General features: G+C 35.4%; 1 protein-coding gene across 1 annotated transcript; it reads right to left on the reverse strand.

Annotated features, from left to right (window-relative positions):
* Window positions 1-1,826: 1,826 nt before the first annotated feature.
* On the reverse strand, window positions 1,827-8,826 carry LOC125865139 (uncharacterized). The gene is made up of 6 exons (XM_049545319.1): window positions 8,402-8,826; window positions 7,333-7,544; window positions 5,020-5,337; window positions 4,865-4,939; window positions 4,642-4,716; window positions 1,827-2,683 (listed from the first exon to the last, which is right to left on the reverse strand). The coding sequence occupies exons 1-6, from the start codon at window positions 8,610-8,612 to the stop codon at window positions 2,129-2,131; spliced, it is 1,446 nt and encodes a 481-aa protein (XP_049401276.1). The 5' UTR covers window positions 8,613-8,826; the 3' UTR covers window positions 1,827-2,128.
* Between the last annotated feature and the right edge of the window lie 14,349 nt (window positions 8,827-23,175).

Raw genomic sequence — 23,175 nt, forward strand, 5'->3', positions numbered from 1 at the left:
CCATGGTTAGTATATATATATATATATATATATATTAGTTTTGAAAACGTGTGTGATATATTTGTCTTTTATAACTGTATAAAATTTATATAGTAGGTGAAAGAGTTATAGTGCTTTTTAAACAGAAAGAACTCATGAATAATAAGTTAACTAAAATACATTCTTAAAAAACAATTCGAAAAAAATGATGACACTCAACCAATATCAAGGAGAATTCTTATTGCCTTTATATTACAAATCTTGAATAAAAAATATTCTAATTTTTTTTTTATCATTTTCTCCTATAAACTCAAAGTGCTAATTATATGTATATCCTAAAGATGAAAAAAATAAAGAATACGGAAATATAATAATCAATTACGACGTTATATTTGAAAACTCAAAAAGATGGAAATATAAAAAATAAAACTTTACTTATAATTTCGTATCCAGAGAATTTTCATCTTGTAACAATGACAATTTACATATTTCTCAACAAAAAGAATATGAATATGTATGGAATAATAAGGTATACAAATAAATAAATTAATAAGAATTCTTACAATTACAAATTGGTAATGAAAATTTTACAAATAATGCATACTAACCTAATAGAAAGCAACAACTACATTTTATTTTTAGAACTGTTTTTCTATACATTAATTTTTATTTTATAAGGTGCATAATAGATGATATTCTTGTTGTTGGTTCTCATATTTGACTTTTGAATTGAATGTGTACATAAATCAAAGATAGTTATTTGACTTTCCATTTTTTTTCATTGATAAACTACAAATTAAACATACAAAATATATTCAATCTGTGAAATCATTTACACTCAACAAAGATATTGTTCATATCCTTGTAAATGATTTTCAACTTATTCAGTCAGGCATGATTCGTTCAAGGATTAATAACAATGTGGTGTTATCAGGTATATAGGGGTGGTATAAGAATGTGAAAAGTTATTGGGCAAAAAGCTAATATAAGAAAAGATGAAAGATATAAATAATTAATGCAATAACTAATGGAATTCATAATGTTGTAACTAAGGAATGTAAAAGGTTGTGAATAACATTTGCAATAATTAGTACTCCCTCCGTTTAAAAAAGAATGGTCTAGTCTCATTTTTAGTTTGTTTCAAAAAGAATGATCTCTTTCCTTTTTTGGCAACACTTTTAACTTCAACTTTTCACGTATGTTTAAGGCCACAAGATTAAAGGGCATTTTGATATATTTGATATAACTTTAATTTAGAACCACAAGATTAAAAAGTCTTCTTTCTTTTCTTTAACTTCGTTCCAAGTCAAACTAGGTCATTCTTTTTTAAACGGAAGAAGTAATAACTAAGAGAATTTATAATCCCATAAATAAAAAATTAAAGTGCAATAGTTAAAATTCTTATTAATTCTGCATTTATATAAATAAATAGGACTTCTAATTAATTTTACTATTTATTTAGACAGTTAATTAAATTTTAATTTAGTGTAGAGGCAAAATAGTAATCCATCTTTGCACTTTAAAGCTTTCCTTGTTGTGTTGCACGTTTATTTCATATTACTTAATATAAAATTTATTTTGGAAATGATTACTTTTAAATGATTCTATTGTGAACCAAGCTGACTCTATAAGAGCCTATGGGCTATTAGAGACTTTTATTTGGAATCCAGGTACGGTGAATATCACGATACAGTGGTGACTCCCACAATGTATAGAACAGCTCTGAGTCAAGTTAGGCGTTTGGAGGAACCCATTCAAGAATATGGAATATGGAATCATACCAAAAACCACAAATAACCACAATGAATATGACCAATTTTGTTTGGGCAAGTAAATGAGCTTACTATGTTCAAATGTTTCTAAACTAGATGGAGCTGTCGAAAACTTGAACCTTTTTTGCAGAATACACTACTTGTATAGGCAGTACAGCTTAATAAAGTAGTTGCACCAAGGAAATAGTCAAATACATGTGAAGTGTATAGACAACTGATGAATCAATCCCAGCTGAAATACAATCTCAAAATGAAAGCACAAAAGAGGTTTCCTAAAATGTAGGGTGTGGTAAGAGTTCTCATCAGAATTGCATAGATGCATAATGCGAATAGCCCGAGCATATTAAAGGTATATTGCCCCATGAAATTTTGGCTGTCTAGACATATTTGCCTCTATACCTTGCCTTTGAATCTTTAGTAATCTTTGAATCACCTGACCCGTTAAGATGATTGTCAGCAGGACTAAAAACTGCTGAATGAAGATTACCTTCTTCTAACCACTTCAGATGGTTTTCCTTGAACTCCAAATGTTTGATCTTAGATGCTAATGCAATTTCTTCAGTATATGGTCCAATTTTGACCATGGTTAATAGTACCCGACTGTACCTATAGCTCAGCAACTGCTCTGAGATAGCAACCAACTTAAAACAAGGGTGCTCTGGAAAGATGGTGTCAATTGACTCATCCTCTCGTAATACAGGATAGAAGTACACAAGCCGGCCACCCATCACAAGCATCTTAGCAGCAAGGTCAAGCAAATCATGCACGCATTCCACTAAGCTGTAAGGAGCAGTTGATGGTATGTGGCCTGTCCTTTTGTCATCAGGAACTGTATATGGACCAATCACTCCTTTCAAAAGCTTCCTGCCACCAGATTTACGTCCTCCAGCACGGACTCCATAGGGAGGGTCACATATAATGGCATCAAAAACCTAGAAAATAAAATTTAACAGTCAACAAAAAACAAAGAAAAGCAACGGGACCTGAAAAAATACCTATTTAACATGCCAATTAACTGTTCAGTTCAAACTGCCTTTGGAACTCTGGAAAATAATAAACCATAATTCACTAATGCCACGACAAGAATAAACTACATATCAGAGGGCATTTAACACTTTCCCAAGCTGCCTTTGACTACATATACTGATACACATTAAATTATTTCTCTGATGAATTTATTTTAATTTATTCCTTTTCTGGCATAAGATCCATGGAAGGCCACAAGTAATCCAATCCTCGTCAAGAATTTGTCTCAACATGAAGGCTTTCTCCTCTCCTTCCTCTAAAATAAGTATCAATGGAACCCAGCATCCTCGACGTTAAGTGACTATCACCTCCATTTGACTTCATTTACATCTCCATGCACTTTAGCTCTCTCACCATAAAAGACTTCTATTGCTGCTTTAGAATATTGTTTGTATGAAGAAAGCACACCTCTGTTTGACACAAACTCTCAAATTTCCATCTCCACTTACTTTAGCTCTCTCACTGTATAAGACTTCTTTTGCTGCTCTAGTAATCTGTAGAGATCTATGAATTTGAGAGATCTCCATGAATAAGACAGCTATATCTGGGCATATTACCTTTGAGAAAAGGAAAATATTCCAAGACATACCAAGTTGGAGAATTTCGTTTCTAGTCGCTATTTAACATCTAGAAAAGTCCCACAAGCTCATATGATGTGGAGATGCGCAGCAAACAAAACAGAGAGAACGGTATACGCCATCTACTCCAGAGACTTCAGTACACTCGAGCATCTACTAGAATTGCTACTACGTGATTGCCAGGACAAGAAAGTGTCAAATAAAACCTGAAAACTAAGCTTACTCACTCTAATAAAATTGAAAGAAGATTTAAACTCTAACCCATCAACTCTGAAGACATTGTAAACTGTAAGCAAACAATTCACCAACTTCTGAAGATCACAATACATGATTTCAGAGTACCGCATCATTCTTCCACACATAGGAGACTCATAAAATGAGCTTCAAATTACTTGACTATGAGAAAATTCATCTTCAATATACACCACCCTCGATTGTCAATATAATGTAACTGATAAGACTTGATAATGACCTTGAAAATTAGAAAATTCAATCGTTTCTTTAACCATATCAACTTTGAAGACAGTAACAACATTATTGATAGTGAAGACCTGTGTTGCAAAAGAAAGGATTGTTTCAACTATACCTTTTCCTAAATTTTAACTTTGTATAAAGCAACTCTTTCCAGAATAAACCTTGCTTTTACTAGAGATGTGCGAACCTTTGTTCTTTAATTGAAATTTGACTAGTCTTAATTATACGAAAAATTAAGAAAATAACTTCTCCACTTTCAGGTTATTGCTGCATAAAGAAAAACATTAACATAAATCATCTGGTAATTCATTGCACTATGTGAACTCTACGACTTCCTGCCTCAAGAAAACTAACTCTGGACAAGTCAATCGTGGCTTGAGCTAGGATATGATGTCTTACAAAGGCAAGGCAACAACTGTGGTTCTTTTTTGTTGTTAGCTATACTGTTTTGACATATTACTTTCTCTTTTTAAGAGTTGTCTCCTCTTTGATCACTATCCAATCTATTGACTAGGGCTTTGCTTCTTGAACATAATTTGTACGTGCTATTTTACTTAGAGAAAGCATATATGCAATTATCAAGAAAAATTGCGAAAACATGTGTGCACTTAGCAGTCTTGGCTGTACGTACCAACTGAAGCCCTTTGCCCATCAGTACAAATAAAGGAGGGAAAACACCACCACTCAATGATCAAATACTGGGATATAATGAATGCAGAACTTAATTCATAGAAAGAAGAAACAGAAGTTGCAAGTGAAAGAAAAAGAGGACCAGACAACCAAAAAACACAAATAACTTCAAATAAGGATACCTCTTTCAACCCCGAACGCCAAGGAGGAAGGTTGTTGTCTGCCCTTAATAAACCAATAGGCATTGGCAATCCATACTGCAATTAAAGATATGAGTTTAGCATAGAAAGATAATAAATAAAATTATACTCCAAATTATCAGATGATAAGATCAAATAATAGCAATTACTATATAAGAACAAAATTAGCATCCCATATAAAGAGAACACATCACTCTGCCCGTACCTGCTTGAAGTTGCTCCAGACATTACAATCTGGACCGCGGCCATCACGTACTACTCGAATGTCAATATCTGCACCCTGAAAAGTCAATTAATGATAGTAAAGAACCGAGGAAAATAATGAATGCTCAAAGTTCATGCAAAGATAGAAACACTAACCATTGTCACTGCTCCATAATGAGCTGCTGCAACTAGAATGCTTCCTGTGCCCACAAAAGGGTCATAGACAAGCTTTCCAGATTTGGCCTGTGCTTGGTTAGCCATCAGGAACGCCATTTCAGCATCCATGGCTGTTGGCCCGAGATAAGTACGACTTTTTAACTGATAAGTTGGCAAAAGCTTCCTATCAGCAGTACCAATCTCTCGACCAAAAAAAATTCTTTTTCCCGCAATGGGTGGCAGTCCATTATTAGAATCATAATCATCTGTTTCTATGAGCCAGAACGTGTGATAAGGATTCTTTAAGTTGACCCGTCCCTGGAATCAAACAGACATAAGTAAATTCGCAGGCCATATCTACTAAACCTCAGAAATTCCGTGACATACAAAAGTATATCTGAGAGTAAAATGCATTTCTACATGCCGTCTCCACTTCACTTCTCTCAAAATATATATTTTTTCATTGGTTAAATAAAGTAAGAGACACAGAGTGGAGAGAGCATGTATATGAGGAATCAAACTGCATTTTACTCTTAGATATATTACATGTTGGAGGTCTCAAGTTCGAAACCCCTTGCCAGCGAAAGTAAGGGATTTGCCTTCTGGGTCGAGCTCGTTACACCGGGCTTGCCTAGTGCGGGTTACCTCTCCTATATGGTTTGCGAGCTATTGTATAGGAGCGGGGGTTTTACCCTGTGCGCACCAGGGTAGCGGCTGCGGGTTTCCCTTGTCATCAAAAAAAAAAGAAGATACATTACATGTATTCATGGAATTTCTCAGGTCTCTATTGTTCAACTTAGACATTACGGGTCGTTTGGTAGAGTGTCTTGGAAAAAATAATGCATGCATTAGCTTTTGTGTATTACTAGTACCTTGTTTGGTACACGATTTCAGACTATGTATAACTAATGCACACTCTATTGTGTATAATTGAGGCGTATATTACTAATACATGGAAATCCATGGTATTAGTAATGCAAAGGGTTTTAAAGCATGCATTAGCATCAGTAAAGACTCAATTGCCCCTCAAAACCTTTTCGACATCTTTTCCACCGATTTTGTGGAGGGTATTTTTGTAAAGAATTTTTTTATAGAAATCATACAATAGTTATTACTTTTAATACACTAAACCAAATACTGCATAAGAAATAATCTCGGCATAACTAATGCACGCATTACTAATACACCATATTCAACATTATTGTTATACACCCTATCAAACGACCCCTAAACCTTCAATTATTTGTCTTGAAGGTTTTTTCTCCAATCGCTAATGAGTCCATTAGTTTCTGACTTGACATTATCCTATTTGATTTTAAATATGATTTATCTTTTTCCCTTTCGAATGCCACATTTAAAAGAACCCCTACGGAAAAGAAATCCTAAAAAGATAACCAACCCTATCAGTCTCCTCCAGTAACCAGCTACTATGCCCATTATCCCATCTCTCTGCTTGGCCCTTCCCAACAACCACCCTTCTCCTTGTGTCAACTACCGCCTAACAACCCGTCGCTGTCCCCCTCCACTCAACGCCCTGATTTCCAATATCTCTCAACCCCTTTTCCTCTCCCCCCAATCTGAATAATAAACCACTACCTTTGCTCCCTGTTCTTCACCAACCCCATATCCAACCCGCTCTTCTTCCTTGGTTCAACCCTTCTCACAATCTCCGAGTTGTTTCTGTTTTCTGTCTTCTTGGTACTTAGGGATTTAGCTTCAAAAATAAGCAGAACAATGATACAACTAGGAAGTAGTCTTAACTACTAGATCAAAATCCTAAGGAAAAATTGAAGATTTAATGTGCAAGGTGGGAATGATAAGAGGACCAAGAGTACAAATACAAGGGACCAAATTAGTTTCTATACCAAACAGGGATAATGAAGCTGAGACTACATCCTCAAAATCGAAAGGACAAACCAAAATGCCAGTCATATCACCACACTCAGAAGCAACAATCACATTCTGCGGCATATAATTTTGTCAAATGATTAAATGAAAATAAGGTGATGCAGATGATGGTAAGTGCAGCAAAAATGGTATTGAATAAAAATAAAAACTTCACTTCATGTAACAAATAGAAGGGAATAATTCTTGATGGAGTAAATATTAGAACATGTTAACTCAGTACAAATAGTACAAACATAAGGAAACAACAAAGAACAAGAAGGAAACAGAAATTCTCTGCCTATTAAAACAAAGGAGGAAAAAGTGCTAATATCAGTTAGTTTCTGCTCCTTTACTTTCTTCAATTAGAAAAGCCAAATTGATCAGATTGAGTTTTATGTAATGTACTCCAGAATAAGACGTATATACCTTGAAAGGAATGTAGGATAGTGATCGAATACGTTCGGTTTGCTCCTCAAAGCTGATAACTTTCCCAAAGGTCTCAACAGTAATCTTGAATGTGCTATCAGATGTCAGGTATGGCAGTTGCTTCTCATCTGGATAACTTTTAATCGACTCTTCTAATTCCTCAAAGTTGCTTCCTTCTCCCCAGAGTTCAAAGATCCCTTTTACAAGAATACCTGCACGACAGGATTATCAATATGTTGTATAGCATATCTACTCTTCAAACCCTTTCCCCAGATAAATAGAGAGATATCAAGAGTTTCTTAACGCAAAGCCTCCTATGTCACATAGTAAATCCCTTTTCACTCAGAAAATGTTTGATACTCTTCCAACCTTTGTACAGAAGAAAAGCTTCAATGAGTTTCTAAAGGTCCATGATTCAAATGTCATATCGCAAGTCCCTTATAACTTGGAGAACAATTCAGAAACCGCAACATCACTTAATTAATCAAATATGCTGCATTATGAAACCAATGAGTTGGTATTGCTTATAGATCCTTTGTTTCTATGGTGATGTGCTCTTAGCTAAGTCCATATCAACTCCAAGTAGATTATGCATCCTCAAATGAAGAGGCATTCCCCTATTAATAGCTACCTCTTTTAAACCTAACCTTAAAGAGAAATTCAGAACAATAAATGTAATAAAATGAAAGCAAGCAATTAACCCAAACAATTGAATAAAAAATCTAAGATAAGAAGGTTCCAACTACTACTTCAACAAAAATTAATTTGAGGGATGGTTCAACCTATTTTCTTATGAAAGCTGCTTGTTACATATTGGTAATTAACTCTATGCAATGGTAACCGGATTTGATAAAGTATCATTTCTAGATATGAAATGAAAAAACGAAAGCCTGAAAGGAACAATTACAATTCTAAATACAGTAAAGCTGAGAACTGTGGGGCTTATTTTGTAACCAAAACGATTGATTATGTTTCACCATTTCTATCTGTTTTTAGCACGAAGCTGCCTCTGAATCTAACTACATATATAGCTTAGGAATTGTATAGGGAGATGAAGAGAAGGTCTTACTACGGTTAGCAACACTTCGAGCAATTTCTTCAGAGGGAAGATTAACGAAGTGAAAAGGAGAGTCTGGATGATGATGTTTTGGAAGCTTCCATTCAAGTGAACCATTGCATTGTAAGTCAGTTAGGCCTTTGCTGAAAAGGTCTGCCAAAGACTCAACTTCAGGTTTCCTGTAGTCCAGTAACCTGTGATAGAACACGCATAGATACCACATCTTCTGCAATCTTTCACTTTCACCTTCAAACCTAACAAATAACTCTCAAACTGGAAAATGTATTCTACTGAGAAGAAGGTGTTCTAGGGGGAAGATATCAGTACCGGCGGTGACTCCGACGGCTGCTGGTGGCGGGGCGAATGAACTTGGATACACGCTACTCTTCTTAACCCCAAAGTCCCAACAAACGCAAAACCCTGGGATTTGGACTTAAACCCAAAACTTTCAAGAGGAAAAAGAAAAAATAAATTCATAAATACACACCTAAACACAAAATATTACATAAAATTAAGTGTATTCGGTAAAGGAAAATGTTTTCCACCAAAAATGATTTCCTAGAAAAATGTAATACTGAGTTTCTTACTTATTTTTTAATATTGATAAATAAAATAAATAAAAAAAATATTATTTCAAAAGTATTTAATATACTATTTATCTAGCAAAACACTATGAAAGCGGGATAAAATGGTAAGTATAGATTCACGAGTGGCGGTGGTGGAATGATCAAGGGGTGGGGTTGAGAGATTGGTGGTGTGGATTGAAGGAGAAAATAAGTTTGAAATGACACTTATACAACTTGTGTTTCCTACTTCTATTAAGGAAGTCATTTTCCTTATTTTTCACATTTTAACCAACTAAACATAGGACACCCAATTTAGAGGAGGCGCTATTGGCACCCAATAATTTATTCGATCGAGCTAACCACTAAAACATAATGTAAAGGGAATAGCAAGCGCTGATAAGTTTTTCACAATAAATTGTTGAAATAAGATAACTAGATCGACGAGGTCACAACAACATCAATGACATAATGAAATGACAAGTAAGACCAACTTAACTGGTAAGAACTAGCAAGTCGACATGAATGCAACTAAAATCATATCTACAATAAGTTGACAAGGCTACAAACAGAAAGATGAAGACCCAACAAAATATGTACACAAGTCTCTATGAATACTATAGCTCAACTAGTTGGGACAATGTACGCCCCGACAACTATACACAAACTCAAGTATGCAAAACATATAGACAACTAATAGCTCCAAGAAGAATTAAGCTTACTAATCCTCAGTTGGAAGAGCACCCTTATTGCAAAAGTCGATCGGGACCTCTATCTGAACTTGTTGGACGAATGTAGTGTCCCCAAGCAATGGAACTTTAGTACAAATAAATATGTACTACTATGGAAGGCGGAAAGTAGAATAAAATATAGTTGCGGTAAAAAAGGTAAAAGATATTTCACTTGAAATTGAAACTTGGATAGCCTCCATGGCCAACTTATGACCTCATAGTAATAAAATATGCATGATATGCTCGTGTAATCATATATAATGAATATCTACACATATATATAAATGCAAATGCATGTCATATCCAGTCAAATGCTAATAATTGTGATATTTCTTTGTAGCTAACTGACATCATAACTAGCATCATATTTGTCAACTTATGATCATCTGTACCATATACATATACTTGTGGGCAAATAGGTCCCCTTTCCTCCGATTATTATCTTAGAGATAAAGCATATAACATGTCATGATATGAACTCAAAATGCATATAGTAGGTCATAAAAAGAACTTAGCTAGTTTTATCTCATTCGTACTCTTATTCTCATAATCACTTTCATATTACATGTAAATGCTTGTAGAACCTTACATGCTTTCCAAATACTTGAACAGTTAACTCAACTTTAGAAAGGTAACTTAAACTTGTAGAAGTATGATGTGTCGGGGTTTTCGACACTTAGACGTATAAACTTCATGCGTTCTTAAGTATGTTTATGTGGATATGATGTATTTTTCTTATGATTTTACTGAAAAGAAGGTTTCGGGATCAAAGAAAAATAATTGGTGAAAAATGAGAAAGGTATGAATTGGGCAGGCCAGAGTACGAGCCGTAAGTATTGACAACGAGCCGTACTCAAGGGATTATAAAAGATCAAAGGTTGAAACCTTGAGGCTCAATTTGTACAAGATGGTGTATGAATCGTGCATCCATACTATGGGTCGTGGAATGATAGTCGTCTAAAACTTTTGAGGTTAGCGACCTTTGACCTAGCAGGAACAAGACAAGTCACGAATCGTACTTTGATAGAACGGATTGTAAAACTGATTTGTGGAGAAGTCCTGAAAATGTGTATTTGAAAAATCAATTGGCATGATAGAAGGTACGAGTCCTGCTTGCTTGATATGAGACTTACCCATGAGATATAAGAAGGCGATGTTATGGAGAATAATAGTGATCATGACTCATACCAAGAGTTGTATGTCCTGAGTACGAGTCGTAGGATTCCCCATGAGAACTACCAAAGGAGTTAGAGAATTGAAGACTACGAGTTGACCAATGAAGACCAAGGATCATACTGACTAGTCATGAGTCATATCTATTGTCGAACATGGTTTCCTACTACATTTAGGATAGGATTTTTAATTTTATACTTCTCCTAGAATTTTTTTTATTACGTTATGCACTTTATTTGGAAAACATAGTTTCATAAATTGCTTGTAGCAACGTCGATAGATTTTCTCAAGTAATTCACACTTTGGTTCTTGATTATCGTTTCCAAGTTGATAATTTAAGATTTTGAATTTCAATCATTCTCATGTAAATTAATAATTATGAATTATAATACAAATTCTAATTTTGTTCTTGCGATAATGAGTAGCTAAATATAATAACTAGGATTGTAAAAACCATATTTATTAATATATGTAGACTAAGCAATTAGTGGTTCTTAAATGGTAATCTTGCATATATTGTTAATCTATTCAGTTTAACTGCTTTTTAATAGTGTACAACATTAGAACATGTTATTAATCTTTACTTGTCAGGCTAAGGAAGTATAAGATTAGGAAAAGAGCAATAGAGATTTGAGGCTAGTAATCCTCATATAATGATTTGAGACAGCAGATAATCAATTTGAGATAATTAATGAAGTTAAGTAATTCGAAACTTGTGAGACCAACCAAATATCAAGTGAACTTCTTCTTATAAGTAGGCTGATAACACCTTAGTTAGATCATAATGTATCGTTAGTTTTACATGCATATCACCAAGATAGATAACTAGTTGTGTATACCTACTAAGTTATGAAATCATGGGGAACACAGTCCTAGTTCATTCTCATAATTGAATTAACTCTTATTTACTACAACATTAATAGTTACAAAAAAAACTTTGGAAATAATCAGACTAAAAAGTTTAAATAGTTACATTGACCTGGTTTCAAGCCATATACCATGTGGGATCGACCCCAACTTATTTGGATTTTATATTTGACCAATGATCGTTTTACACTTCATTGCGGGGTGTGATTTGGGATTATCAATTTTTGGTGTCATTGACAGGGAATACGATTTAGGAATTAAATTCAATTGTGATTATTTGACTCGTAGTCCTTATTTCTTAATTTTACTTTTGTTTATTGTTTTTGTTTTCTAAAGGGTACATCTTAGTGCATGTCAAACACCAATAGTAAGGGTAAACCACTAACACCGTACAACCCTGAGATTGAGAGATATACATAAAGTGCAATAATTGAAAATAAGAGTGCAGCGATTAGGGCTCAACAACTTGGTAACACCTAAATAAGGGAAAATATTCGTGATGCACCGCAAAATGAGGATGATGTTGTTGTGAAGTTGATGACAATTTCCTCGCAAGTCATTGTGCACCTCAACGAGCTAAAGGACAGTAGAGACCTCTGATTCTTTTTTACAATAATGAAGAGGGATAATGCATAAGTACCCCCTAGACTATGACCGAAATCTTAGAGACACACCTAAACTTAACTAGAGTCCTAGTACCCCTCTAAACTAATTAAAATGGAATAAATACACCACAAATACTGACATGTCATAGAGAGTGTGCACACTCTTTTGAAGGCAAGTGATAAGTGCACAAATTGGACACATGCTATTTTTTGATTGGTAACTTTATAATTAGTTAGTACACATATTTATTGATAATAAAACTTATATATATTTAATTATTTTTATTTCTTTCTTTGTAAAATATTTATTTTAATTTCTTTTCACTTTAATTTTTCTTAATTAATTTATTATCTTTTCACTTTTAATTATTTTTAATAAATTATGTGTATTTTAAAAAATAATAATTTAAAAGTGTCCTTTAATTTTAATGTTTTAATAATTTTAAGTTTTATTTGATTTTCTTCACTTATTTTGATATCCTTTCAAAATTAACTTATTTTAAATACAAGACATTTGAAATCAAATAAAAATGAAAGACAAAGAAAATAAATTCAATAGAAAAAACAATGAATGTAAGTAAAAAAAAAAAAAGTTTCGATACAAGGTAAAAAAATGTTTATTAACTTAATTTAAATACATGATATAAATATAAGAATATTTTTTTAAAAAAATTATGAAAAAATTTCAATTTTTTATATTTTTTTAAAAAATAATTTTTAATTAACAAAATAAAAATAATAATATTTACACACATGGCGGGCGATTGTGTACAAACACAACCAACTTGGGTGGTTGAAGGTGCCACGTCAGCACAAAAGGTGCACAAAAATACAAAAAAATGAGTTCAGTGGGATAATAGGATCTTAATTAAGTTTAGGTGTCTCTCTGAGATTTCGGCCATAGTCTAGGAAGGGGGTACTTATGCCTTATCCCTAATGAAGAAGATGAGGCCGACTTAGATGGAGTTGGTGCGACCTGGCTATTATTCCCCCACTGTTGGCTGCAAGGGAAACGTGTCATATCACAAGTACCACGATCCAACTGTTGAACTTAAAGGACTTATTTAGAGGTTTAGTTGGGGATGATCCAAACTTGCAACTGATGAAATTTGTAGGTACATGCAGGTCTTGTGAGATACTTGGAGTCAGTCAAACTGCCCTCCTTGTGAGGTTGTTCTCACTATCACTTTCAGAGGAAACAACTATGTGGTTGATGAGTTGCCACATGATCCTATACAATCTGGCAACAAATGAAGGATGCATTCCTTGAGAGGTTCTTCCTATCGTCCAAGATGTTACAATTGAGGGAAGAGATAAATAATTTGCAGGTAGCTACCTTCTGAAGCTTTGTATGAGACTTGGTTGTGGTTCAATAAGAAGTTGAAGCATTGTCCCAACCATAAGCTATGTTATGATCTTTTGATGAAGACTTTTTATATGTCTTTTAATTCTGCAACAAAGTATATTGTTGAGTATAATTTGTGGTAATCACTTATCTAGAGGCAATAACTATTCTAGACATGGTTATAGATACCAACAGGGCATGGCACAAGAGAGAGTCTAAAGTCTCAGGTAACTATATGTAGTAGGTATGTCTGCCGAACGACGAAGAAAGGAAGAGGATTACGAACAATACATTGAAGGAAGAGGACTGCGAACAAGACACTGCACAATAAATACCATATGGATATTTTGATGAAATAAATAATGGGAAACACTCATGCAAAGGTGAATTTTTTGGGTAAGTAAGGTGCAATGTGTAGACTTAATGAATGTGATTCTAAGCTAGAAGAAGAGGTGCATTATATAAATAAGCAATATGGCGGTTTCTACACCAACACTCAAGGATCTAATCAAGAACCTTGGTGTAAAGGTTAAGGGAACCAAGGTCGGAACAACAACAAGGATAAAAACTATGATCAGGATGGTTGGAAAGACCAAGGAAACTAGAAGGGCAAAAAAGGATAAATAATGATCGTAATGGTAACTATGTTCCTCGATAAGACAGAGACCAAGGTGAGCCAAACGGGTGTAGGTTGGAAGAGATGATGGCACGGGTATTGAGTGGGTCGAATCAACTGATGTTGGGCTTAAAGAGCTGAAAAGTGAAATCTCTAACGTGACCTAGTTGACAAATTTGTAATCTATTGCCATTAAGTAACTTGAACAATAAATGAGGAAAATATTTGTCTCTGAATTCGAGAAAATATTGGACATTTCCTAATGATACATTAGAAAATACAAGGAATAATAATCATTGCATGACAATCACAACTATAATTAGAAAACAAGTTGAGGTACAAATAGAACCAATCATTGTAGATGTTAATAATGAGGTGTTAGAAAAAGACAATAAAGAGCAGGGTGATCGCGCAGATGTTGATATCCAGATTGAAATGACCAAGTCCTCATATAGTACTCTGATATCAAGTAATGAAAAAGGGAATAAAAAAGAGGTTCATGAGATCTTGTCTCCTATCCCAAGACTTCCTTCTCCTTTCCTGCAACATCTAAAGAAACAGATGGAAGATGGGAAATTCCACATGTTCATTTCTATTTTGAGGAAGTTATTTGTGAACATCCCATTGGTTGAAGCACTTAGCAGATGCCTGGATATGCAAAATTTATGAAGTTCCTGGTTATTAAGAAGTGGACGGTGAACTATGAGCTAGTTGATAACTTGCACCAGTGCAGTGCAATCATCTTACGTTCTTTAATGCAAAATAAAGCGAATCCTAAGGCATTTACGATACCATGTACCATTGGGGCATTCAATTTATCCAAAGCATTATGTGACTCAGAAATCATCATTAATTTGATGTCACTAGCTATGTTCAGATAGTTGGGCTTAAAGCCCCTAAACTGACTACCATGTGGCTGTTGATAAGAGATCAAAGTGTGAAGAGGCCAGTGTGCATTTTATATGATGTGCTAGTGAAAGTTGATTCTTTTCATATTTCCTACCGACTTTGTGATCCTGAATTGCGAATTTGACTTTAATGTTTCGATTATTTTGGGGAGACAATTCTTGGCTATCGGAAGGCTCTTATCTATATAGAGATAAACTTAAGTTCCCCAGTTAAGTACTAATAGAGTGAGCTTCAATGCATGCCGCTCATTGAAATAGCCAATTAATATGAGTGTGGAATCAGTGATAGATGTGATGGATGAGCCTAGGATATATATTCTTATTGAAGAGATATTTGTAGTAGAAACTTTGGCAGCTGACATTACAAATGTTAAGGGGATTGATGAGAAATAATATTTGGAGATAGTAATAGTATTTGTTAGTAGGGGATCTTACCCTGGATGAAAGGAATTCATTAGTAAAATTCCCACATACCTTGGTGATCAAGTCCCTAAAGATTGAAGAAAAACTTTGAAGCCTTGAAGAAGCCCTAGATTTTCCTTGGGGGCTTTTGAGAGAAATAGAGAAGAACTCCTTAAGAGAACTTTAGGGTTTTGAGTGAATGAGAGGAAAAGAGAAATTTTGAAGAGTAAAAATAGTTACAGGGATTATTTATATGGTCAAAATGACACAGTTGTAGAATCTCTTACTAAGGCCCAACATTTTGAAACTTTTCACGGACCTTTCCTACGGATTGTCGAACTTTCTACGGCCCGTAGGGCCCTTTTGTAGAACCCAAGTTCAAATCTAAAATTTCACCAAGACTGGATCACTTTTACGGGTACTTGCTATGGCCCATACAAATTTCTGCAGACCATCCTTGTCACACCCCGAGCCTACACCCTGGGCGGGACTGGCACTCTAGAACCATTGTAGGCCCCAAGCGAACCCTCGGCATGACTTACTACTCAGCGGAAAACTTTACTCGACAAAGATAAATCCATGAAATAAACCAGAATGTTATAAAGGAAAATATTCAACTGGCCATAAAGACAACTCAAGTCTTATAATCAAACAACTGAAATGAATATAGACAAATGAACTAACTAGCTTTCTATGAAGCCTCTAAACTATGAGGGATGTCGGTACAAGACCACCGATCATCCTAACAACTGAAAGTACTAAAACAATTTAAATAGGGATCCTCCAGAAAGTAATGAGGCTTACCAAATGACTCTGAATGCTCAACTGGATCAACGAGGTGCTGGATGTTGATTTCCTGTATCTGCATCATAAAATGATGCAAGCCAAATAGCATCAGTACATTGAATGTACGAGCATGCGAGAGGAAAACTAAACATGACATAAGCTTGAACTGAATTCTGAAAGAAACACTTACCTCAGCTTTACTCAACTCATATATACTCAACTCAATGCAAAAATAAACAACAATAAAGATTGCAGTTTATATAAAGCATTCAAAACAGTAAGTAATAACTCAATATACATATATAATAAAGTAATATAACTCTGTGGGAGTTTCTATAACCGACAACCATCACTATGAGCTATGTGATGATACAACGTCTCACCCATGCTGCCAGAACTATCCTATAACTTGTCGGGATATAGAACGCCTCAACTAAGTGGATCCATTAGTCTATGCTAAAAAGCATTAAGAAATTATCTAAAAGTATGACCCTTTCTACCCACGTTGGCTACATGGTTTATGGAGACATTGAGTTATTATGAATTCGTCCCCACATTGGGGCTCAATAACTCCCAATATATACTCAACTCATATGTTTAAAAAAAAACTCTTTCTGTGGTTTGAGATAATTACTCCAAAACTAGCTCAAAGGCTCTCTTGAAAATCAGTGTTTCCTCTCTTGTTTAAATGTGAAAACATTTACTCTTTGGAAATACTTAGTTCCCATATACTTTTTTTTGAAGAAATGAACTTCATTTGTTACTCTTACTTAACTCAAAACTCAAGTCTTAAAACAAGTTTAAAACATTTGCAAATGACTTCTTGAATGGACTCTAAGAACTCTAGACTTGGTTGTTAACTTTCCTTGAATTTGAATTTATGGGTTCAAGGTTATGATTCATGTTTCTGGATGATTTTTAGATGTTTAGAAGTCATTTAGAGTAGTTAGAATCGATAGGAAGTGTTACTACACTTTAGAAGGACTTAAACGGGCTAAACGACGAAAAACGGGTTGGGGCGGATGACCCTAGCGCGTTGCTGGCACGCCACGTCAGCCCCAAAGTTCAGAGAGACATTTATGGTGACTGCTGGCGCGCTGCCCTAGCCTTCCTGGCGCTACGGGTGCACCGCGCCAGCATCCCCAGGCAAATCTAACGAATTTTTCCTCTGACCTTAATTCAATTAATTTTGAATGTTCTTCTCAATATATCTTTAGATTTAGGTACCCAAAATATATACACAAGAATTTAACTCAAATCAACTCTAACAATCAACATTAAACTCTCAAGAACTCATCAATCTTATCCCAAATTCAAGAACGAAAGCAATTGAAAAACACAACTCAAGAACATCAAATTCACAATCTTTTAGGACGATATTACACTTAATTAAACATGTTTTGCGCGTAAGTGAACGAACCCAACGCTATGTGAACTCACTTACATTGTAGGGTTGAATCCATGGCGAAATCAACAATCAATTCTTCACGAAAACGACGAATCTTGACTTTCCTTTTCTCTTCTCCACTTGAGTTCTTGTCTCTAAAACCCTAGCATGAATTTTCAATTGTGTAAACTGAACCAATTCAGTTTAGACCCCAATTTAATTGCCAAAAATGAATTAACTTAATTAGGTATGGAAAGGCCAAAATACCCCTTTAAAATCCGGTTTTGACTTTCCTTATCTAGACATCCCGACTTCAAATGGGAATATCTCCTTCATACGAACTCAAAAATGAGCAAACTTGGTGGCGTTGGAAAGATAATCCAAAGATATTTCCTACGGTATCTTGTAGGACACCTAAATCATCCTGTCCTAGGAGTTATGGTCTTTTGAAGTTGGCCCAAAACTCATACTTAACATAACTTAACCAAATTTCAGATTTTTAACTCTTTCCAAAAATGGATCTTTCTAATTATAGCTCTTTCACTTAGTGAGGTGTTGTAGTCCTGGTGGTCCGTAAGAACTCAACTGGGACTTGACATTTCTAAAATCTCAACTCAGTTCCTATGACACCCGTCTACGGGCCATAGAACTTTCTACGGAACGTAGACTGGTCCATTGAAACTTGCACCAACAACCTTTTCTGCAAATTTCCTTTGAACTCAACTTTGAATTTATTGAGTGTTACATCGGGGTTGTGACAATCCTAGTCTGGCGGGTGACCCTTATAATTTGAAGATGGCACTTAATTCTAGGACTTAGGATTTGCTACTAAAGGTTTCAGTCCTTAACTGATGAGTGAGCCTTCATCTCTAGGTCCACTCGGTGCTAAGTCAAACTCTTTACGGAAACATGTTGATTAACCAAAAAAGCAATTCAACTAAAAATACTGATTTATACTGATAAACTAATAACAACTTAATTGCTCATAAATTATGATAAAAACTGATAATATTCGAGAGATACTTTTTCTGAAAGTATCTACAATTTTATAATTTGAGACATGCATAGAAATAATATAGTTATGAGACATGAAATCATATGTGTTCTCAGGGTTCATGAAAATACCGTTTAGAAATACTGAATTATAGTATGAAAACACATAATTAAACTATTCATCATGAGAAATGGAAAATATGGTAGGAATCATGCTTTTGATAAAATCCTATCTAGTGTAGAAATCATAAACTTAAAACTAAGTTTACTTTAGGACTCAATTAGTGAAGGGATATCCATTGATGAAATCTCACATACTTGGAAAGAAGACACTAGCTTGAATTCTTGAAATGAGAGTTAAAGATGAAGAACCTTAGTTCTTGCTTGAGATGAATCTTGAGCATACTAATTTTGGATTTTGGGAGTTATGCGTGAGAGAAAGGTTTTGGTCGACTGATTTTCCTTTAAATTTCACTCAAGATAGACTAAAACTACATAGTATAGGAATCAAAGGAGTGGGAAAAGACCACAATGCTCCTGATTGAAAACTAATATCGACGGCTTCCACGAGACCATCTATGATCCGTGGATTGATCTACGGGCCATGATGTCTCTCGTGGGAATCATGCCCAATTTTTGAGTTTGTGAAGTTCAAACCATAAGATCAATCTACTGTCAGTGGTTCACCTTAAGATTCATAAAATCCATCCGTAGAAATCATGTAAGTCTGGGTTTCAAGATTTTATCCACGAGATCATCCATGAGCCGTAAACTATCTACGACCTGTAACCCTTATCATAAAACTCGGTCTATCTTTCCTTGCTTCTGAAGTTGATCTATGAGCGTCATATGCAACTCCTGATTTCATCTACAATCCTTAGATGCTGCTCGTAAATCCTAAAAAAATTAGACTTAAAATTTCTGAACTTTCTTGATCTAATCCAGACTTTGAAGCTTCTTGGGTGTTGCATATGGTCACATTTTAATACACAGAAAATTGTTTGCAATTTTAGGGATCATTTGGTAGAGTGTTTAAAGGTAGAAATTGTTTTCACCCCAAATTTGCTTATAAAAACAAACTCCCCCTTTAACTTTGAACAATAATCAAACTCTCCCCCTTTATCGTAATTAAAATTTAAAGTGTCTGTTATACCTTTTCTTTATGAACATTTTATACTTCTTTAAAAATCAAGATATTTTCAAAGTTTTTTGAATTCATGTAATAAATTTGTCATAATGGCATAAACATTATCTTTTGGACAAAAAAGTGAGAAATACTAATTAAGTATATACGCTAATGATGTAGTAGTAGTAGTAGTAGTAGTAATATGAAACACATGGAGTAAGAGAGTGGAGAAAGACAAAAATATACGCATGCATACACACACACACTTAATGCATATTGTATTAAAATAATGGTCAAACAAATAATAGTTAATTCTATGACAAATTCATAAAAATATTATTTTACTTATAATGTTAATGAAGTTAAAGAAAAAGTTATAAAATACCTCGATCAAAAAAATAAATTATATAATATAAAAAGGTATTACATATATGTGACATAACAAGCCTGTGAACTGTTACACCACCATCTGATATGCTCATAAGATGAACTCCTAAGTGAGCAAGTCTGTGAACATCCCTTGCCAGCTCCTTTTCTTTCTTCCTCAACATGTGCTACACTACCCATAGATAGTTTGCTAAGAGCATCTGCTACTACATTGGCCTTGCTAGGATGATAATGCACATTCATATCATAGTCCTTGAGGAACTCAAACCATCTTCTCTAGCGAAGATTTAACTTTTTCTGGGTGAACACATACTGAAGGCTCTTATGGTCTGTGAACACATCTACGTGAACACCATACAAGTAATGTCTCCAAATCTTAAGTGCAAACACCGTTGCTGCAAGCTCGAGGTCATGAGCTGGATAGTTCTTCTCATGCACCTTAAGCTATCTAGAAGCATATGTTATAACCTTACCTGGCTGCATCAACATATAACCTAGGCCGACTCTGGATGCATCACAATAGATAACATAACCATCTGAACCCTCTGGTAGAGCCAAAACAGGACTTGTAATGAACCTAATTTTCAGTTCTGTGAAGCTCTTCTCACAATCATATGATCACTGAAACTTGACCTTCTTCTGCGTCAACTTAGTCATTGGAGAGGCTATGGATGAAAATCCTTCCACGAACCTTCTGTAATAACCCGCTAGACCCAAGAAACTTCTGATAGCTGATATCTATAGGAGAGGTAGGTTTGGGCCACTGTTTCACTGCTTCTATTTTCTGACAAACCACTCGGATCCCTTCGCTAGACAAAATATGCCCAAGGAAAACAACATATTGCAACCAAAATGTGCACTTGCTAAATTTAGCGAATAACTGGCGATCTTTGAGAGTTTGCAGAACATACCTCAAATGATTCGCATGTTCTTCCTCATTCCTAGAGTAAATGAGGATATCATCAATAAATACGATAACGAGCAAGTCCAAGTACTGCTTGAACACTCTGTTCATCAAATCCATGAAAGGTGTAGGAGCATTAGTTAGTCCCAATGACATAACTACAAATTTGTAATGACCATACCGAGTTCTGAAGGTGGTCTTCGGAATGTCACTGTTTTGATAACCTGATCTGAGTTTTATCTTTGAGAAATGACTAGCACCCTGAAGTTGGTCAAACAAGTCATCAATCCTGGGTATGGGATACTTATTCTTGATTGTGACCTTGTTCAACTACCCATAGTCAATGCAAATTCTGAGAGAACCATCTTTCTTCTTTACGGACAATACTGGTGCACCCCATGGGGAAATACTGGGTCTGATGAAGCCCTTATCTAGAAGGTTTTTCCACTGCTCTTTCAATTCCTTAAGCTCTGCTAGAGCCATTCTATAAGGAGGAATAGAGATAGGCTGGGTATCTGGGAGGAGATCAATTCGAAAGTCGATTTCCCTTTTGGGAGGAACTCCGGGAAAATCTTCTAGGAACACTTTTGGGAACTCATTCACTACTAGGACTGACTCAAGAGTTGGGGTTTTGGAGCTTGAATCCTTAACCCGAACTATATGATAGAGACAACCCTTAGAGATCATCTTTCTGGCCTTAAGGTGAGAAATGAATCAACCCATAGGCGCTAAACTACTATCCTTCCATTCTAAAATTGGCTCATATGGAACTGAAAATGAACAATCCTAGTTCTACAATCGACTGAGGCATAATAAGAATGTAACCAATCCTTGCCTAGAATGACATTAAAGTCTACCATTTCTAACTCTACAAGATCTGTTGAGGTGACTTTCTGATAGACTGTGACATTACATTTTCTGTACACCCATCTAGCTATAACTGGGTCACCGACTGGAGTAGAGACTGAGAAGGGTTCTGAAAGAGTTTCTGGACTAACACCAAAGTTGACTGCTATATAAGAAGTTACAAAGGAAAGAGTAGCTCCTGGATCTAACAAAGCTTAAACATCTAAGTCAAAGACTTGTAACGTACTAGTGACTACATCAGGAGAATCTTCTTGATCCTGGCGAGCCTAGAGGGCATACAACCTGTTTTGGCACTGACCGCCAACTGTACCAGATGAGTTACCCTGTTGAGTCGGGAGACCTACTGGTGTTGCTAAAGTCGTGGACTGAGCTCTACCATTGTTACCACCTTGACCCTATTTAGAAGGACAATCTTTCAACCTGTGACCAAACTGACCACACCCAAAATATCCTTCATTTCCTTCAAGACACTCATCCGTATGGTTCTTACCACACTTTGGACAAGTTGAGTAGGTTCTGGTGCCTGGAATGCTACCTTGAGACTTGGAGCATGATGCCCTACCTTGCTGATCAATTTGGAACTTGGAGGATGGAACACTAGCTGATGAAGGTGCTGGAGTTGAAGACTTCTACTGAAACTGTGAGCGATTCCACCACCCAATTTCTGTTAAGAATAGTCATAGTTGTCGGTCCTAGCCTTCTTATTCTCCTTGGCATGTTCCCTAAGCTTATCACCCTCAACCTGCTGAGCATGAGTTATAAGCCTAAAGATGTTCATATCTTCCAGCAACATAACATTTCTACACTCTATTTTCACAAGATCGGACACCCCATACATGAACTTGTTCATTTGAGCCCTTGAATCGGCCACAATGTGAGAAGCATACCTGGAGAGTTTGGCTGAATTTGAGTCCATACTCTTGGACTGTCATGGAACCCTGTCTCAAGTTCATAAACTCCTGAGTTCTTGCCTCCCTCAACTCTCTTGGAAAGAACCTGTCCAAAAAGGTTTCACTAAAGCATTCCCAAGTGATAGGAGCTACATCTGTACCTATGTTCTCCTTCTATTGAGTATACCAGATATGAGCTACATCCTTAAGCTGGTAAGATTCCAACTCAACCCGAT

Source organism: Solanum stenotomum, chromosome 5 (genome assembly GCF_019186545.1).
Source record: "Solanum stenotomum isolate F172 chromosome 5, ASM1918654v1, whole genome shotgun sequence".
Classification (NCBI taxonomy): domain Eukaryota; kingdom Viridiplantae; phylum Streptophyta; class Magnoliopsida; order Solanales; family Solanaceae; genus Solanum; species Solanum stenotomum.

Bases quoted from the DNA above. Each gene is read 5' to 3' on its own strand.
- LOC125865139 (XM_049545319.1), bottom strand. From the start codon at position 8,612: ATGTGGTATCTATGCGTGTTCTATCACAGGTTACTGGACTACAGGAAA. The intron at 7,545-8,401 runs GTAAGACCTTCT...CCTGTCGTGCAG, and splicing joins TCGAAGTGTTGCTAACCGTA to GTATTCTTGTAAAAGGGATC. The intron at 2,684-4,641 runs GTATCCTTATTT...TTTATTTTCTAG, and splicing joins GGCGTTCGGGGTTGAAAGAG to GTTTTTGATGCCATTATATG.